This window comes from Eurypyga helias, unplaced genomic scaffold (genome assembly GCF_000690775.1).
Source record: "Eurypyga helias isolate BGI_N326 unplaced genomic scaffold, ASM69077v1 scaffold5059, whole genome shotgun sequence".
NCBI classification, from domain to species: domain Eukaryota; kingdom Metazoa; phylum Chordata; class Aves; order Eurypygiformes; family Eurypygidae; genus Eurypyga; species Eurypyga helias.
The window spans coordinates 76674-95650 of NW_010272592.1; the positions used below are offsets into that span (position 1 = coordinate 76674).

General features: G+C 39.6%; 1 protein-coding gene across 1 annotated transcript in view; it reads left to right on the forward strand.

Moving 5' to 3' along the window:
- DNAH7 (dynein, axonemal, heavy chain 7) overlaps positions 1-18469 on the forward strand; it is a gene marked incomplete at its 5' end in the record, with an annotated part of 92321 nt that extends 73852 nt beyond the window's left edge. The window contains 12 exons of the mRNA XM_010159166.1: positions 801-893; positions 6308-6484; positions 7416-7577; positions 9071-9271; positions 10108-10269; positions 11664-11849; positions 12532-12669; positions 13363-13593; positions 14562-14714; positions 16201-16378; positions 17776-17879; positions 18263-18469. Coding sequence (XP_010157468.1) covers positions 801-893; positions 6308-6484; positions 7416-7577; positions 9071-9271; positions 10108-10269; positions 11664-11849; positions 12532-12669; positions 13363-13593; positions 14562-14714; positions 16201-16378; positions 17776-17879; positions 18263-18469 — 1992 coding nt within the window. The remainder of the gene's footprint in view (positions 1-800; positions 894-6307; positions 6485-7415; positions 7578-9070; positions 9272-10107; positions 10270-11663; positions 11850-12531; positions 12670-13362; positions 13594-14561; positions 14715-16200; positions 16379-17775; positions 17880-18262) is intronic.
- Between the last annotated feature and the right edge of the window lie 508 nt (positions 18470-18977).

Here is an 18977-nt window from a genome sequence, read left to right on the forward strand (position 1 = left end):
TATATTAATGCAAAAATAATGCAGTATTCTGCATACTGACCTGAAGCTAAGTGCCTAGAAGTTGGGAAGGAGGGAGCCAGGCTTCAGACCCTTAGCAGAACATGAGCTCTATGGTAATTTGATTTGCTAAATCAAAGTTGCTCAGAATGCAGTTTGTGCAGGTCTGTCTGCATACCTCTGTGCCCAACCCTCTACAGGCAAGCCTAAGAGGTTACAGAAGAGCTGTAATACCAGTTTCTAGAAAGGCATACCTTGCTGGCACTGTACTTCAGTCTAATAACTTAACAGGCCACCCAACCACTGCTGTTCCTAATCTGATTATTCATAGGCCATTTACAAGCTGAGGTTTCTTTGAGCTGATTTTCCAATTCCTATTTTCCTGCAGTCATTTTCTGCATTCAGATACAACCTAATGCATAGTTATCATGTAATACTGCAATACTATTGTCATTGATTGACACTGTAATATTGAAGGCTGACACCATGATTCATTGTTAACAGAAAATGGGGGGTAATGTGCATTTTTCAGGATTCCTCCAGCTCATTCCTTTCTCCTTTAGAAAGGAACTTCGGGTTATTATCTTCTAAACACTTGTACTCACTATAATTAACCTGCTATAAGAGAAGCTTCTTTAAATATATGTTTAAGTTTTTAATTTTAGAAAGCTTTAAGGGCATCAATCCCATTTATGTAGATTAATAAAAAATTGCATCATTGATTGATAAGTCAAGTTAACTGGTAACTTGCTACGGATAATTCCCAAATGCTGTAAAGAATGTTGAAACGCATTTGTTTTTAGGATCCCCAGCATGAGGATTTTCCTGCAGAGTGGCAAGACAACTTGGGGGAATTTCAAAGGATGCTTATCATTCGCTGCCTGAGACCTGACAAAGTATGTATGAAACTTTCACCGTATTCAGAAAGGTCTGTTCATCTTAGAAACCAAAAGTATTTGCAAATGTGCATTTCATCTGTGTTGTCTACAACCATTCTACCACAGTCTATCACAAAGGAAAATATGAATTAATTAGATTTCCAAAAAAGCAGGAGGTTTGAAATTGTAACGAAAAAACTTTATAGAACAGGATGGTAGGCCTTTAGCTTTTGTTAAACTAGAGCATATGCATCAAAATACCTTTATCTTCCTCCTTGGGGCTGTCTTTAAACCTTGTGGCTTTCCTTTTTCTCAGTACACCTGCGGGTTTTGCTAATGTAACTTGTCTGATGGATGTTGCTATCTGTGGAAAATTTTGTCTGATCTAGGAAGATAATGTAGGTGATTAAAGGCAATGATTCTTGCAGACACACATCCCTTTTGTTCTATGGAAAGTGTTTTGAAGCAGAACTGTTCTGATTTGAATCTGTCGAGCTGCAAGGCTTGGAGGTGGCACAGATCACAGTAGGTGCTCACAGTTGTGAAACTTTATTCCAAAAAAGTCAACCTACTAAAAACCAGAATACAAGTATTTGCTTAGACATTTTTCATATATTCACAGGTTAGTGAGACTACACCTATTAGCCCACACCTAGCCATATGACAAAGTACATTGTGAAAAATAGGAGTTAGTATAAACAGTTACGAAATCTGTTCCTGAGAGCCTATGAAAGAAATTCTCTACGCTTCCTCACACAACTGTTCACAGCTTTTAGCTTTATATTAGTACTGATATAAAAATATGAATGTTTCTACAATATAAAGAAGAGAGTCAGACTTTAAAGTTCATTTCTCCTGGATTTTTTTTGACTGGCAGTATGAGCTTGCAGCTTGTTGGGCAGACGGATCAGCATGGACAAGCACTGGCGGCAGTGGTGTATACTGGTGCTTGGAGACAAAGTTATCCACAAGACGCTGCCTAGTTGCGGTGACTTCTTCTTCAAAAGAGTTTATTATGCTTCTGCCAGTTTTACACTTAAAGCAAAAGATAGAGACTTTCAGTTGAGCAATTTAAACTGTCTTGTTCAGCTATGTTCAAAACTTTAGATCCTCAAAATCTCACTGATCTGCCACTAAATTCCAGCTTAGAAGTCTAAATACTGCTGTCTGAATGGTGCAGACTGGTTTGGCAGATATCACACATGTGTATCCCCATTTGATTCAGAATCTCCTCCACCAGCCTTGCCAATAGGGCTCAGTTCAGTGCCCACTTTTGGGAATGTCTAGTATACTTGTAAAGCACATAGTGAGCCTACTGTTTAGCTGTATTTTAAATAGCATCACAGCAGGAGACTTCAGTTTGCTTTTCTCTGTGTGAAGAGGCATGATCTTGCTTCTCAAGATGCACTAGGATATTGGTGCTTCAAGATGGCAGCATGCCATGCTAGATCAGCCCTAGCGCGTTAGTCCTCCAAGCTATTGGTGACTATTCTTGGGGGCAAAGTGTCCCCACTTGAAGCTGCTTCAAGTTTTCTATAGGCTGTACTTTGAAATAAAGTACTATTTTGGCCAAGACCCCTTTTCTGCCTTGGAACACTGCTCTAAATAATTTGCTTTTCAGGTTAGATAACATCATCATCTTCTCACTTACAGTTCACTTTTTAAGATATTGGACTGTAGCCACTGTGGCATGTGATCCTATTTTTATGTATTTTAGTCTGTTGAATATGGAACTTAAATAATTACCCTTGATAGTCACCAGGTATATTTTCAATATGGAACACTACCAGCAAGGCGAAGTTCTTATTTGTGCAAAGGCACCAGGAAGTAAGATGCAAAACCTTTATTGTGTGCATCACCAAGGAACTTGATCCTTACTATCCATAGGATTTAGGGGTCACATCAAAGATCAGCTGATCTTGATAAGCTAGTTGAAGCAACTCAGTTTTGTGTGCTTTTGTGTCTGTCAACACTATGGCATGCATGAAATCCCCTTAGTGGTAAAACCCACAGTTTTTCCCAGGGGTAAAACTGTGTAACTGTAAAACATTTTAAGTGAGCTTTTAAGTCTGAAAGTTTAATTAGAATGATTTACATGTAAAACTGGACATGTGAAGCAATGATCTGGTCAAATTTTGTCTTTTCACATGTGTTCATCCCTCCTGAGAAAGGTAGAGCTGCTAATTGTAGAGCTTTGAATTGATTGGTTGTTTCACCCAAGATATTTTTTCTGCTCTAATGAGTTGTTGGAAAAACATTTCTAAAGGAAACAGGTGTTCTTTCAAGAGCTAGACAATAGGCTACACGGAGTGTTTAGGTGCACGTAAATTCTTACTTCAGAATTGTCATGTTCTAGCCTTACACAATCACTCCTAGCTGGTGCTTGAAAAGCTTACAGATGGAAGTTCTTGTTTACATTCTAGCTTTGAATCTTGCATTCAGATTATTTGGTTTAGACTTACAAGGAAGGTTCGCAGCCGTGTCATCTCCAGCATGTAGTACTCCTCCATTGTCAGGTCATCAAAGGGCTTAGTAAGGGATAAAAAGCCACAGCTATGGCGTTTGGTGTGTTCCTCCCTGCAACGTTAAACGCAGAATAAGAACAGAAATTAAACCCATGAAAGTTATGTTTCAAGAGATGAAGAAATCTGAACAAACAGGTGTCTTCAATATTTTTGCTATCAGTAGAAAAAGTATCATAGACGAAACAAGAAATATGTTTTAGTGCATCTCAGGTAAAAGCTAGTTGTGAGGCAGGAAAACAGAAGGGAAGATTTAGATTGAGTTTACAATGCTGAAACTATTTTCTACTTTTTTGAATCAAAAGTATTCTCATTGGAGGCAAAATGAAAGAACTGTGAAGAATTGTGCAGGATATAATTAACAAATTACAAACTATTTCAAGATTACTGGGTAAGATAAACTTTCGGTAGGCTTCAGTTTTGTGAAACATTACAGAGAAATTAGTAATTTTATGAGTAAGGGAATGTTGTTAAAGATGTTTGGAGGAATACTTCAAGAATATTGCTGCATCTGTGCTTACCATGGGTCATCGTTTGGTTCCCAGCCCTCCAGTTCTATCAAGCAAAAGAAACATTTTGCCACATCTGGTTCGTTTGCATTTGGACAGTGGACAAAGCCCGCCTTTGCCATCTGCAGGTGACAGTGTAGAAGGTTAGAGCCTCACCCAACACTGCTCATGTTCACATCAGCAAGCTGAGAGCTTGCAAATTCTGCCTTTCCCCACAATGCATATCAGCACAGGTTAGGCTGAAAAATAAATTTTAAGTGTGAGGACTGTAAGGAGGTAAATAAGCAGCTAATAAAGGAACAAGGAATAGGCTACAAATGATGAACAGATTTCTGCATAGCTGTGGTATCTGCAGGCTACTGAAGTAGCTTTGTTCTACCAGATAATGTTGAGTAGATGCCATGTTGCACAGGTATTTCAGTAGCAGTGTAATACCTGACATAGCCAAGGTTTTGAAGAATATTTTCAGAGAAAAAAGCATAGCATAAGATCAGGGACATAGAGAACCTTTAAATAGGAAATATGTGAGGAAAATACTGTATCTTGTGATTCTAAAGTGACAGAGAAACAGATCTGGTCAGAACACTAGAATTAAGAAAGTTTGTTTCACTTACAAACTTCACACCTTCCCTGATAACTCTTGCAGTATGACTCATCTGAGACCCAGCCTGGGAGTTTCATGTGTGTGCCAAAGTGGAAGACAGGTGGAATTTTTTTTAATGTTCAAGTCAAAGCCTTGCAGGGACATTAAGTTTTCTAAAATTTAAGTAATTTTAGCTTCTGAATTCTAACTAGTGATCATTCTGCAACTTCATCCTTCCTGCTGGATGTGTACTTGTTTCTTCAAAGGCAGGCTGCTTTTTTAATGAGTAAAGGTTTGCAATGAGAAAGACTGCATAACACAAGAAATTAACTTTTAAGTGACAAGAGGGAAAAAAAAAAAAAAGGAAAATACCTATATCCAGTTCTGTAGCTAGACTAGTGAACAGAGCATGCAGAAGCCAGTCATCCTACTACAGTATTTCTGAGTAGGGAACAGAGGAAAGTTAGGAGTATTCAACTTTCCATCATCTTCAGACTTAGAAGCTCACAACTATTCCTGAACATCAGTGTATTAACAATGACTTCACATTCAGGAACAGTATGTAGAAGTAAGGCATAGTAAAAAATACCCATTTTCAGACTTACATTCTCCGGAGTGCACTTGCAGTTGTCTGTAAAAGGCCAGTTTGTGAATGTTTTTAAACGACTCTCATAGTCGTACATATCCTTAAAATCACTCAGGAGCTTGGAAGCCAAGCTGAGCTCTTTCAAGAGCGTCTCCATCTATGCAGCCTGCAATTAGTATAGCCCAGAGCCTCCCTCCTGCTCTCAAATTTAAGGCATTTTGCTAATTGGTGACACATTGCACCTGTAAAGCAGGGTAAGTTTTAAAGTAAGTAAAACCACAGGTGAGCTTGTGAGCAGGATGATCAAGAGGGGTGAAGCTACTGGAACTTTTTTTCCCCTGTGTCACGTTCTGTGTACTCGGTCACACGGTATGTTTATGAACTGAAAGCACCTATGCTAAAGCACTATGACAGTTACAAATGTTATAACTGAAATGTCAAAAATGCAAGTTAAAACCCCTGCTTATGAATACAGTATTTTACATATAAAATTTTAATAAATATTATACAGATTGTGACCGAAGTGATTAACATTGTTCTTTGAAACCTTTAGCATTGCTTGAATTTCATGTTCAGAGATTAAACCTTCCTAGCATGTTTGTAAATACTGTTGCATTTCCTTAAAGGGGAGGTGTTTCTTGTAAAATATTCTAGTGTGTGTCCGGAGGTGAAACAAATGTTAATATTTAAAAGAATTGTATGTGTAAGGCTTTAGAGGATCAAAGCATTAAGCTGTCATTTTATAAATTGTCTCTCATTTTGGTAAGAAGCCAGTTAACTTCAGTAGGAAGTTTCAACACCAGTGTGTACAGGTCTGCTGTACACAGCTGTTTTCTAAGCCAAGGTGTTACCACCTTTGAAAGGTGTTGCATTATGAGACTGGAAAATCGAAATAATCTCCATAAATACAGATGGAGTAAGTGAAGAAAAATATCCATCTTCTTCTAGCAGCACATCAGTCTGTCCAGATGTAGTGACAGAAATGATATTAAGGATCATTTGCATAGGATTTCTGATTTCAACCCTCTTAGAGCATCTTCGAGCTTAAGGCCCATTTTTTGCCCAGATTTACACTTGCTAAATCATTGATTCCTCTGGGATTGTACTTGTATCTAATTTTAAATGCAGGAATACTGTCCTTGAAGTTTATATTAAAATGTTTAGAGTAATATGTGTTAATGCTTAGGCAAAAATAGGACATTGTGATTCTACTTTTCCTTTTTTTTTTATAGATAATACCAGTGGTGCAGGAATTTATCATTCATAAACTGGGACGTCCATTTATTGAGCCACCTCCATTCGACTTGTCAAAAGCATTTGCTGATAGTCACTCTTGTGCTCCACTGATATTTGTACTTTCTCCTGGAGCTGACCCCATGTCAGCCCTTCTTAAATTTGCTGATGATCAGGTATGTTAATATATCCAGACTTTTTTAATAGAGTTGATGCTTTTGTGTGTGTCAGTGTGTGTGTGCATGTGTGTATGTTTGTATGAAGCAAGGAACTTGAAATGCCCAAGTAAGCTCTAAAACCTGCTTTTAACTGCCCAAAACATGCTAAAATTGATCTCTGTTTAACTAATCAGTTTGTGTAATCTCAGGTGGAAAATAGAAAATTGGAAGAAAACCATAACGATTTAAACCATTGTCAGGATTCTTGTCTGAAAATAATATTATTTTTCTAACAAGCATTATGTGTAATATATTAATTGGGGTGGGAGTGGGGCACAACCAAAACCACCACAACCACCCCACTGTAGTAATATAGGATCTTGGGATCCTGGGTGGCATCTACACCTCAGAAATCAAATGTTGATTTTTGTTGGCTTTGACTGTAATTATTATGGCATTTAAAACAGTAAGTTTCCAACAGCCTAAATCCGTTCTTATGAAGAAGGGTACTGTTATAATCCTAGAAGGTTGCTGTTTTCTGGCAAGATGTATTTCTTGCATTTTCTCACTATTATTCTGTCATAGTTCTGTGCTGTTGAGAATGACAGACATACTTCGAGGCTCCAGCCACCAAGCTGTGTATGTAGCCTGCATTTTATAGTAGCTGTCTAACATCCTTAAAGAGCATACTGTTTTCAGGAGTATTTTGATACTGTCATAATTTAATGTTTCTGCGTTAAATGCATGTGTAGTTGAAGCTTTTCACTGGAAAATAGATAAGAGGTTTTAGTCAACTGGAATGACATGAAAAAAAGGATTTAAACTGTATTTTAAAAAATATTATATATTAAATATTTCAAGAATACATATAGATGTGAACTGTCATACCAGAAGGTTTTGTTTATTTATGCAATATTATTCTGACTTACAATATGCTTTCTGTACGCAGGGATACGGTGGTACAAAACTTAGTTCTCTGTCGCTTGGTCAAGGCCAAGGCCCTATAGCCATGAAAATGATAGAGAAGGCAGTAAAGGAAGGAACATGGATAGTTCTGCAAAATTGCCATCTAGCCAGTTCATGGATGCCAACATTGGAAAGAGTCTGTGAGGTAAAAATATGAATTATCATCTTCTTTTAAACACTTCTGAAGGCATGTCTAATCCATGAAAAGCCATCTTAGCCTACTTCATGGTGATTCCCATTATATAAGGATAATCATCACATACTGGTTATGTCCTTTTCCTTCTGCCTACTGGACTCTAAAGCATTCACAAACATGGTGGGTCTGACCTGTTCCTTGAATGGTAAATCCCAGCTGCTACAACAGTCTCTTCAGGCCAAGAGCTTTTCATCATATGTCTCTTGCTGCAGAAAGGCACACTGCTAAGGAATTTTACTCTTGAACAGCTATAGATTTCCAAAGAGGTGCCAGTGTATGTTTCTTTCTCCCCTGCTCTGCCTTCACTCCACCCCCTTTAATAAACTTAACACATTTCTGATTGTGCTGGTTTTAGCCAGGACAGAATTAATTTTGTTCACAGTAGCTGGTATGGGGTTATGTTTTGGATTTGCCCTGAGAATACTACTGATAAGGTGTTTTTTAGTTGGTGCTTGCACCAATTCAAGGTCTTTTCCAGCCTCTCCTACTGCACTTCTGTTCTCAACTCTCTCGCTACATGCAGTGGAGGGGCAGGACACATAGTTCAGACAGCTGACCCAAACTGACCGAAGGAGTATTCCACAGAATATCATGCTCAGTATATAAGCCAGGGGTGGTCCAGGGGACCATAGCTTCTTTGTATAGGTAGCTTGTTTGTTTAGCTCGTTTGTTCGTCTGTTTGTTAGTGAGTTGGTGGGTTGGTTGGCTTTTTCAGTCATGCTCTCGCTCATGGGGCTCGCTTGGACTCTGCTGCGATTGCCCTCGGGCTCTGGCTCTGGGACTCTCTGGCTCTCAGTACTTGGTACCTGACCGCATCGGTCAGCGGGTGGTGAGAAATTGTATCAATTGTTTTAGATTCGTAACATGTTATTAGTACTATTGTTAATATTAGTATCACTAATAATTGAATATAAACAAATAAAATAAGTAGTTCTTATCTCATTCTACAAGCTTCCTTGTCTTTTCCTCCAACCCTCCTCCTCCACTGGAGGAGAGGGGGAGGTGAGCAAGCGCCTGTGTGGTACTTCATTCCTTGCTGAGGTTATATGACGACACTGCTGTATGCATATTATTATCACAGCCCTTCCCAGAACAGCTCTATGGCAGTAAATGCAGTAAACGGGCAAAGTGTGAATTCCATTACTCTTGTGGGACAGAGCCTGCACTTGGTTTTGTTCATATATTCCACAAAAATGCACAGAGAGGCCAAATTTTAGTTCAAAATACTGAAGTCTTGAATAAAAATACATCAGCTGTAGGATGGAAGCTGTCATTCGTAACTGTGAGTTTCACTGAATCTCATATAAGCATTTTAAGAAATTAAACTTTGGACTCAGATATTTTCCCACTTAAAAAAAAAAATTGTTTTACTCTTAACACTAGAGGTGTGTATTACTCTATTGTGTTTTCCAGCTGCCTGTTTTTTTATATATTTATTGTAGGAGCTAAACCCTGATGCAACACATCCAGATTTCCGCATTTGGCTCACCAGTTACCCATCTGCCGCTTTCCCGGTGTCTGTACTTCAGAATGGAGTGAAGATGACTAACGAAGCCCCAAAGGGTTTACGGGCCAATATAATTCGTTCGTACCTGATGGATCCAATATCTGATCCTGACTTTTTCAACAGCTGCAGAAAACCTGTCAGTAATGTACTGTAACTTTCAGTTAAAGCAGAGGTTGATGACTGTGTGTGTATGCTCTGGGGGAACAAAAACTCTCAAGTTAAATAGTTGTCTTCCCCTGCAATGAAAACCAACTGATTGCTGGCATAGTGAAGTAAATTTAATTTTTATTTTCTTGCTATCCTCCTACTTCTTCAGTTGGGATTTTGTGGTAAGGCGTTAATAGAACAGTTCTCTAGTTAGATAAAGAAACTGCCCACAGTAAGACTGAGAAAAATCTTAACCACTCTTTTCACACTTAGACATCTGTTTGCAAGCGTATTTTACATTATGTTTCTATACTTAATGCAGTTCTAAACAAGGTCATACGCTTTGCTAAATGGTTCTCAATTGAAAAACAAGACAGAAGTTCCTACCTGAAGTTTTTCTTTCAAGGCCTGAAATCGATCTTGAGAATGAGAGGGAAAAAAAAAAAAGGCAGAAATATTGTGTGAACAGTTTTATAAAGCAGAGGTGTAAAAGAAATTCACAGGTATGTGTTCTCACACAGAGCTGTGTATGTCATGTGTATTACATACATGTGGCTATAGGGCTTTAAATATGAAATTGCTTTGAGGGTTCACAGTGGTTTAAGAGAATATTGAGAACTGATGCTTATGACAATTTGATGACTGCCTGCTGAAGGTTTTTCTACATCAAGAAAATTACCCCTGACTGATAAGCAGTCTGTTACTGGAGCAGGCGATACTGGCTTTTGAGTGGCACAAAGACAGCACTGCTGTGCAGGGCGTGAGTAACAATGAAATGGTCTAAACCAACCATGAATTATTAATGGTGTTGCATTTTGTTTTAAGGCTGAATTCAAGACGTTGCTGTACGGCCTCTGCTTCTTCCACGCACTGGTGCAAGAAAGGCGGAATTTTGGGCCATTGGGTTGGAACATTCCATACGAGTTCAATGAGACCGACCTGCGCATCAGCGTGCAGCAGCTGCATACCTTCCTCGACCAGTATGAGGTACAGCAACCTCTCACAGTGGTTCTTGCTTCCACTTTCCAGGACTGTTAGTGCATGTACCATTGCAGGCTGAGTGCTGCCATGGCAAGAGTTTACTGGGGGCAGTGAAGCAGAGACCAAGGTCTCCTTGCAGTAGTGCTAACCCCATTCATTTGAAGTGGTTACCGTACCATGATAGGTATATAACTGATGTGGGAAACTTTCAAATTACAAGTTGGAAGTTCTGGAAAAATAGAGCAGCATTTGTTCTATATAGTTGCCCTGTTCTTCGGAATTTTACCGTGTGTCTGAGCAGGAGCTGTGGGTTCAGCTCTTGGCATTGTTACTGCAAGGTGTAAAGTATAGTCCTAAACCACTTAATTTCTACGCATGATTTACTCAGTAATAATATTAGACCCTGGACTGTTGCGGATGAATAACACCCCTGATCTATTTCTGTAAATTTGGCAGACGACGTTTCCGTCCCTGTTTGCGGAGCCTAGGTAGTGTTTCATAGAAGCCTCTCTCTAATTTGCTAGCAGTACATGACACTTCTTTATCTTCCAGCTTCCTCAGCAACCCTTTGTAGCCAGAATCAGTTAAAGCTGTGGCTGGGGGCAGGAAGGGGGGTGTTATTTTCAAACCACTGTCAGCCTGGAGTGTTTTTGTTTATCATCAGTGTGGTAATGGGTGAAGAGGGATTCAGCATGAGAAAGCAACTTCGTGAAGGTCTGGGTTTCTTTTCCTGTGGGAGTGTGAAGGAGGGGCCTGAGTGGGATGTCTTCCCCCTGTATGACTAAAGGTTGTGCCTAGCAGAGAGGGGAAGTGGTTTGTGGGGTTTGGGTGTTTTTCTTTTTTTTTTTTTTTTTTTTCCCCCCTGTAGCAACTTGTGCTTAGTAAACAGATTTCTTGGTACTTTTTTACCAACTGGTTTCCTTTATCCCATTCTCAGTGATCACTCACTCTTGCTCTGACTTCCTGTAAATAGTTTCTGTCTTATCACTCATAATATGCACCCAAGAGGAGTCCAGCTTCTCCCAACCTCAAGACTTCAAACATAATTGATTTTATTGTCTTAAAAAATGGAAATAAAACGTATGGGCACAGCTATGGCCATGTGACAGTGTACATGTATTTTAGAAGTATGTATAGCCAAACAAGTAGGGATAATTTTGGAATGGTTTTTCATAAACCGGTCTGCAGGCAGTTCCAGCTGCATTCCTATGGAAATTTTTGGTGCTGTTCTTTAAAAGAAGCAATGTTCGGTGACTTGATGGATGATGATTAGTGTTTGTAATAGCTTTTAAACTTTCCAAGAATTCTGGATGACCTCAAAATAAATCACAGTGATGCCACTGTGGCTGCCCAGAGAGGTGCGAGCCTGCAGTTCTGATCATTATCTCACTTTATTTCAGGAGGTGCCGTATGATGCTCTTCGCTACATGACTGGAGAATGTAATTATGGTGGCAGAGTCACTGATGACTGGGACCGGCGCACGCTGCGTAGTGTTCTAAACATGTTCTTTTCCTCAGAAATAATCACAAATGCGGATTACAAATTTGATCCCAGTGGTCTTTATTTTGCTCCTCCTGAAGGAGATGTAAGTATCCCAGAAAAACAGAATTACCGAAAACTTACCTTTCTAAAGAATAGCTGTCTTTGCTGACATTGATCTGTGCCTCAGTACTTACTGCTGTCACTGCTCACATTCTATTAGAACTTGTTTCAGTGACTTCTGAGAAATGGAAATGATGTAGAAAAGTCATCCACCCCAACTACTACCAGCTAAATTGACTTTGCCTCTGTGAGTCAGCATGCTTAGGGGCCAGCAGGGGAGAAACAGCCTGCTGAAGGGAAAAGCATTAAAAAACAGGCCTAAGTGCATTAGTTAGTTGATAGTATCCACTGGCAGAAGAAAGGTCATAGTACTCACCTTAATTTATCACAGGGGAGAGTTAAATTACACATCAGCAAAACACCTTCTGAGGCAGCCCAACAAGGGGCTGCAGCACCTTGCACTAAGTATCTTAGTTTGTGAGAGAACTTCCAACAGCTGTCAGAATTTTGTCAAAAATTACCCTGATATGAGGGTAAGATGAGTGACCAAAGGAATCTGTGAGGCACAGTAAGCCCATGCTTCCTTTGATATTAGTTTCCTAGTGTAACGAATACAGTGTGTAAAGTGTGCAGTGGTTTTGAGACGGAGCTTGCGGCCTGTCATGGGATGTTTGACTGACTGGCTGTCTCCTTTTAGGTATTATTTTATTTTCTTTCTTTTTCAGCACCAAAGCTATATTGAATATACAAAGACACTTCCACTGAATCCTTCCCCAGAGATATTTGGAATGAACGCAAATGCTGATATTACCAAGGATCAGTCAGAAACACAGCTGTTATTTGATAATATTCTTCTTACACAGGTATGTAAAATGTCCCACACCATCTTGCTAGAACTTTCTGCCCTGTCTCCACAGTATTATGTCCAGAGTTTTTTCAGTTTTTGCTCTACCTCATTGTGTTCTATCTCCATTCTGGTGCAATTACTGTTCCACTTAAGAATCTTTTAAGTCTTGCTTATTTTACTTTTTCTAAATGTCTTGCTAAGGAAACATAGCTTCTGTGATTGTACAGGCCGTTTGCGTATCTTCTATTCCCCCAGCTTTAAAAAATTGAACTTCTTGGCCAGTTTCAGTCCAGTTTGTAAGCCAGGTACAATCTAGGGATGCTACAGTTGCTGTAAGCTTCATGAGAAAAATGAAGAGCAGAGTCTAGGGAGCAGGAGGGGAGGACGCAGGGGGACAGCGAGACTGAACTTGTCACTGCTCTGTGCCGTTTGGCGCAGCACCTGGCCAGCCCGTGGTGGTGATAGGGTCATCAGAGATGGGGGAGAAAGACAGTCACGAATTTGTAGGAAACCAGATTTTATTAGTTCTAAGCTAAAAACTTACTGCAATAGTATAGGAAATCCTGAAATAAATTCTTTTCAGTTACAGGGGAAGAGGGCTGGAACTGTAATGATCTTATGATGGCACTATGTAAAACAGCTCTATTTTTCTGTGGTTTAACTACTCACTCTCCTCTTTTTCTCAAAATAAATCCAAATTTCCCTCTAGTTTCTGGCATCTGGTGGTGGTGCAAAATCCACTGATGAAGTTGTACATGAAGTCGCAGCTGACATCCTCAGCAAACTTCCTCCCAATTTCGACACTGAGGCAGCAATGCGAAGATACCCAACCACCTACACTCAGAGCATGAATACTGTGCTCGTCCAAGAGATGGGACGCTTTAACAAGTTACTGCAGACAATACGGGACTCCTGCGTCAACATCCAGAAAGCAATAAAGGTGAGCTAAGATAACCTTTAAGGGCACATACTCCGCGCTATTAATGCGAGTTCTACCTTAGAGAACTGACCCTGAAGTCCGATTCACCACTGTCAGTCAAAAACCTTAGAGTCTGGATTCCACACTGATTGACATATCGACCTGTATCTTAAAACTGATCAGATGGAGTACAACAGTAGTGTTGGGCCCAGTGTAGAGAAACCAAACCAGAAAGTTTTTAACTACAGACTTGCTACCAAGTAAGACAAGCAGTAACTAGGTCCACGTCTGGTTTTTCTGCCTCACTGGTACGAAAGACTGAAGCACCTCACACAATTTCTTAGAGATGAAAGGAGAGCTCCTCAACACCTCAAATAGCAAATTGCTGCCGGTGAGGATTCCGGTTAAGGTATCACCGTCTAAAGTCAATGTTTGTTCTCAGTATGAAGCAAAAGCTATAGCTGTGCAAAACAGAGAAAAAAGCAGGATAAGTCAGCTTGGGTAATTTTTATCCTAGTATAGCTTAAGGCTGACGAGGCATCGGCACCCGTATCCCCATTAAAGCCAAACTGCAAGTGGAAAGGCTGACCACTTCAGAATAAGGCACATGCTGCAATGTTGCTGTTTTGCAGAAAATTTAAATAATAATAAAAAAGAGCATTTACAAGTTAGGAGACCCTGTAAGTGCTCTGGGAAGACCCTGTTTCTGAGGAAGGATGGTAAGGCAAGGGAGAATTTTCCCGTATGGGGCAGTTTTCTCCAAAAGAGACTATGGTCCTCCCTGACCAGTCTAGTGACGAACTACCAGATCAGACAGAAGAGCACAGTAACTTCTTACAAAATTGGTTATGTCCAGTCTCGTTTGCAGTGTTGCTCCTGTCTGGCTTAGCTAGGAGTTCCTAACATCTGTTGGACAAAGATCTATGCTGCTTTTTAACTGTTAAAGCAAGGCTGTTAGGCACAGTATTTTGACATCTTCCTTCTTTTAGGGGCTAGTCGTGATGTCTGCTGAACTGGAAGAGGTGGTAAACAGCATTCTGAAAGGCAAAATTCCAGGACTATGGATGAGTAAGTCTTACCCAAGCCTCAAGCCTCTGGGCAGCTATGTGACTGACTTCCTTAATCGGCTGAAGTTTTTACAGGTGAGCGCACCCTGTTTACACAGATTTGTTCAATGCTGCTTATTATTTTTGTCTGTCCATGTCAGGTGACTTCTCCACAAGCGAACACACACCCACACGAATTACTGCCACTAAGTAAGTGACAGGTAAAGTTCAGTTCATTTCTGCATCTGTTTCATATAGCCATTTGCACATCACAGCATCTAATGAAGCAACGCATTTTGTCACAAACCCTACACCTCAGAGAGCACTGCAGCATGTCAGTCGTGCTGCATGACAGAACTGACCTTCTGAAGTGACTTTACTCCGGGCCTCTCAAACTCCGTGTGGATCTGGTGGTGGTAATGAAGTTCATTTAAAACAGAACTACTAAGTTTCTTTTCTAGCGAATTAGGAAAATGAATTAGGAATAATTAATTAGGAAAACATTTAAACACAACATCTTATGTTGAAGTCAGATACCAAGATTTCCATAGAGTGCTGGAGAAGAAAGCTGGATGAGTTTGGGAGAGTCAGTGGGATTCCTTCACCTTGGGATTGCAGATTCCCAAAACTGACTTTGAGTAATATTTGGAGTCCCAGCATCATTCTGGTGGTTTAGTAATCTCAATCAACTGAAGAAAACCAATCTCATAGCAAGTTGCCTACTCTATACCTGTTGTAAGAACAGGTCCCAAGATAAACAAAAGATCTAGAAACAAAAAAAGTATGTAAATAATAAAAAAGTAAATCAAAAGCAGCACGCACTTTCAGGTCTAGAAGGATATTCACAAAGTCTGCATTTCTGGGGAACCTTTACTTTGGTTTTGGACACCCACCATTACCCAGTCACCACACCTCAGTAACTTCCACCCCCATCTGCAGCAGGCCTGGCAGCAGTGTGTGTAATGGACAGAAGTGCCCTTTCTTGAACAGAATCCAGGACAGAAATCACACTTGTACAAACAGAAAACTGCCTGTAGCTATGAGGACGTGTTTTTATTCCTTGTGAGGAAAATTTCATATTAGTAGACAACTAGTTTTGGTTCTTCACTGTAATTCTCTGCAGCAGACAACGGTGCCAAGAAGAATTTCAGACCTTCCAAAGTGGTGTTTGCAACAACCGGAAAAATGTCTTTTTGCAGTAAATACTCACCACTGCAACAGAAGTCACACATGTAACAACCAAATCTGATGAATTTTGGCACTTCTGGGAAAAATCTTTATACAGAGGCCTCCACAGGGTAAAAAGAGCACCCAAAAAAAGCAATGAAAAAAGTATTTCCAGGCAACAGTGTTGAGGGTTTTCATTGGTTGGTTTGTTTGCAAAGAGAAGCAGGTGTCATTTTAAACACTTTGTTTCAAAAGACATGCCAGCCATCCAAACTTCCACTGCTTTCAGAAAAGACACAGGCTATCCTGGATTCACAAAGGGAGAAATTACTTCTGCTGTTAGTCTAGAAGATTCTTGCTTTACTAAACACTAAAATCACCCCATTTTTTTTCCTTTTCTCCTCCTCTCCTGCAGCTGTGGTATGAAAATGGAACTCCACCAGTCTTCTGGATTTCAGGATTCTTCTTCACTCAAGCCTTCTTAACAGGTGCCCAGCAGAACTATGCCAGAAAATACACCATTCCAATAGACCTACTAGAATTTGACTATGAAGTGCTGGAAGACAAGGAATATGACACTGCTCCTGAAGATGGTAGGTAAATGCATGACATAATTATCTGCCTTCGATGATGTATTGAGAAGTTAACAATAATTTGCACACTCAAGAGTTATGCAATTTAAGGTAATGAATTCAGCTGGAAAACTGCACAATTACCCTGCTCCCCATGAGGTGCACAAGAAGTGAAGAGGCAAAATACTATTTTAAGTCCTTAAGAACTGCTGAGTTCACCTTCTGGATTAGCAGGCAGATATGACAACAAAGGAAACTCCTTACCCCAAACTTCCCACAACAGATCAGGCTTTCAAGTGATATCTAGCTTGTTTTTTTTTTATTTCACTCCATTGCCATATATATCTGAAGATGCAGATTTTTCTAAACTAACAAAAAACAAACATTTAGTAGGGAAGTTGGGTATGCTAGTTTAACTATGTCTAGAAAAATATCCTACGGGTATGATCACAGTGTACAATAGGGGACTGCTCTGAGGGGGGAAATGCCCTTTTTAGTCAAACCACTTCATTACTTACCTTGGGATCCAGTTGCAGATATGTTTGTTAGCTTTCCCTTCCTCAGAAAAAATGGCAAATTAAACTGAACTGTTCTTAATACTCTTTTGGATACTTCTCTGAGGATCAGTTTGAGTGGCAGTTGGGCAGAAAGAAGGGCTTGCCAGGTTGCTTGGCAGAGCCACATCCACTCTCAGGTCATTTGTTGTTGGGGCAGGTTTATTTTTTGGTTTAGACGCTGTAGTTTTCAGTCTACAGAGCAAGAAGGTGCAAGTTTGATGAAAACCAGATGTTGCTGTAATTTATTCATTTCTTCTGGAGAACAGAAAGACAACTGTCATTCTATCATGTCATTATGACATGTCAAAATATGGGGTTTTTTAAACATTTAAAGATTTTATGTGTTTTTTTTTTTTTTTTACTCCTTTAATGAACTGCTTTAGAAAGGTATAAGCAAGCGGCAATTTGAAACATAAGCAATGAAACAATGTGAAGACTAACTACAGACAGCCTATTTATATGGTCAAACCTCCAAGCTTGGAAATATTAAAGGTGACAATATATATTATAGTACATAGAGAAAACAACTTACTTCATAATAATGACAACTGTAACACTGTCCCATGCTTTGGAGTGATTTTTATCCTGTGTTACTCAAAAAGGCTAGATATAAAATGTCTAGCAATATCATAGTGTAACTATAAATCTTCATAGAATTGTAATCATCATAAACTGCAATACAGAATGAAACTGTGATATACTCAAAGTTCTGAGATTGTCACCTGGAACACACAGAATTGACCAGAAGCCCCACACCATCAACCCGCAGTTAGCAAAGTGCGTTGCGCTGCCTGCTGCCGCTCAGCTAGAAGACATACGCTAAGTTTTTGTGTAACACGGGATCTTTTCCAACCGATTCAGGGGTCTACGTTCAGGGATTGTTCTTGGATGGAGCACGCTGGGACAGAGAGACTAAGAAGCTAGGAGAATCTCATCCAAAAACCCTCTATGACACCGTACCTGTGGTTAGTGTCTTCCGTTTTGCGACATTTTATAGTATGACTGTCAACAAATACTGTAGAATGTTAATACTCTTAAATTCCAGTCTTGAAGGAAGTAACAGAGTAATTCTTAAAAAAAATTAATTGAAACGAGATGTTTTATGATGAAATAGAAATTAAGTGTCTGAGAGGAGCTGGGAATCCTCTGCTAATAATGACAGTGTCAGGAAGTTTGGTGTTGCATGTTTTGAAAGAGGAAGGAATCCGCTATGAAAGAGGAAATAAGAAGAAACAGGTTTTCAGGGCTATCTGTTAAAAAGCAAACCAAACAAAAACCTAACACTGTCAAAATGCTTCCCTACTTTTTTTAACTGAGATGAGAAGGATTGTTTAACTCTTTACTGCAGATATGGCTAAAGCCGTGTAAGAGAGCAGACATTCCGCAGCGACCAAGTTACCTGGCCCCAGTGTACAAGACCAGCGAGAGAAGAGGGATCCTGTCCACTACAGGCCACTCCACCAACTTTGTCATCGCAATGACTCTCCCTTCAGACAAACCCCAAGAACACTGGATCAGACGGGGCGTGGCGTTACTGTGTCAGCTTAACTCGTAACCCGGGAGGTAGGTGCAGTTTCCACATCACGCACAAGGGATACACATCAGTCCTGAAACGCCATGCACAAAGAGGAATCAAAGTGAGTGTGTTTACCATGTTGCATTTGTGCCTTTCATGAGATGTGAAACAATACTAAAACATAAAGATGCACAATAAAACCTTATACAGGCAACCAAAAATATCTGCTCCTTGAATAATTTTATTTTCTGAAGGCTCCTTATTTATAAGGATAATACATAAAATGAACACAACACTGTTGACAATGAACAAAACAGCATTTGATCATTTCCAGCTTTATAAAATTTTAAAAAATGATTTAGTTGTAACAAAAAGACTTGATAGCTCAGCAAGTTATCTTATAGGACCATAATCACATTTTAAACCATAGACGCAATTGTTAATGGGAGGGGAAAGAAAAAAAACTAAAAAAATAATCACACTGCATCTAGCAACTACAGTATTTTCTAAGCCTAATCACAGCTGATTGAGTGCAATGTGATCTACA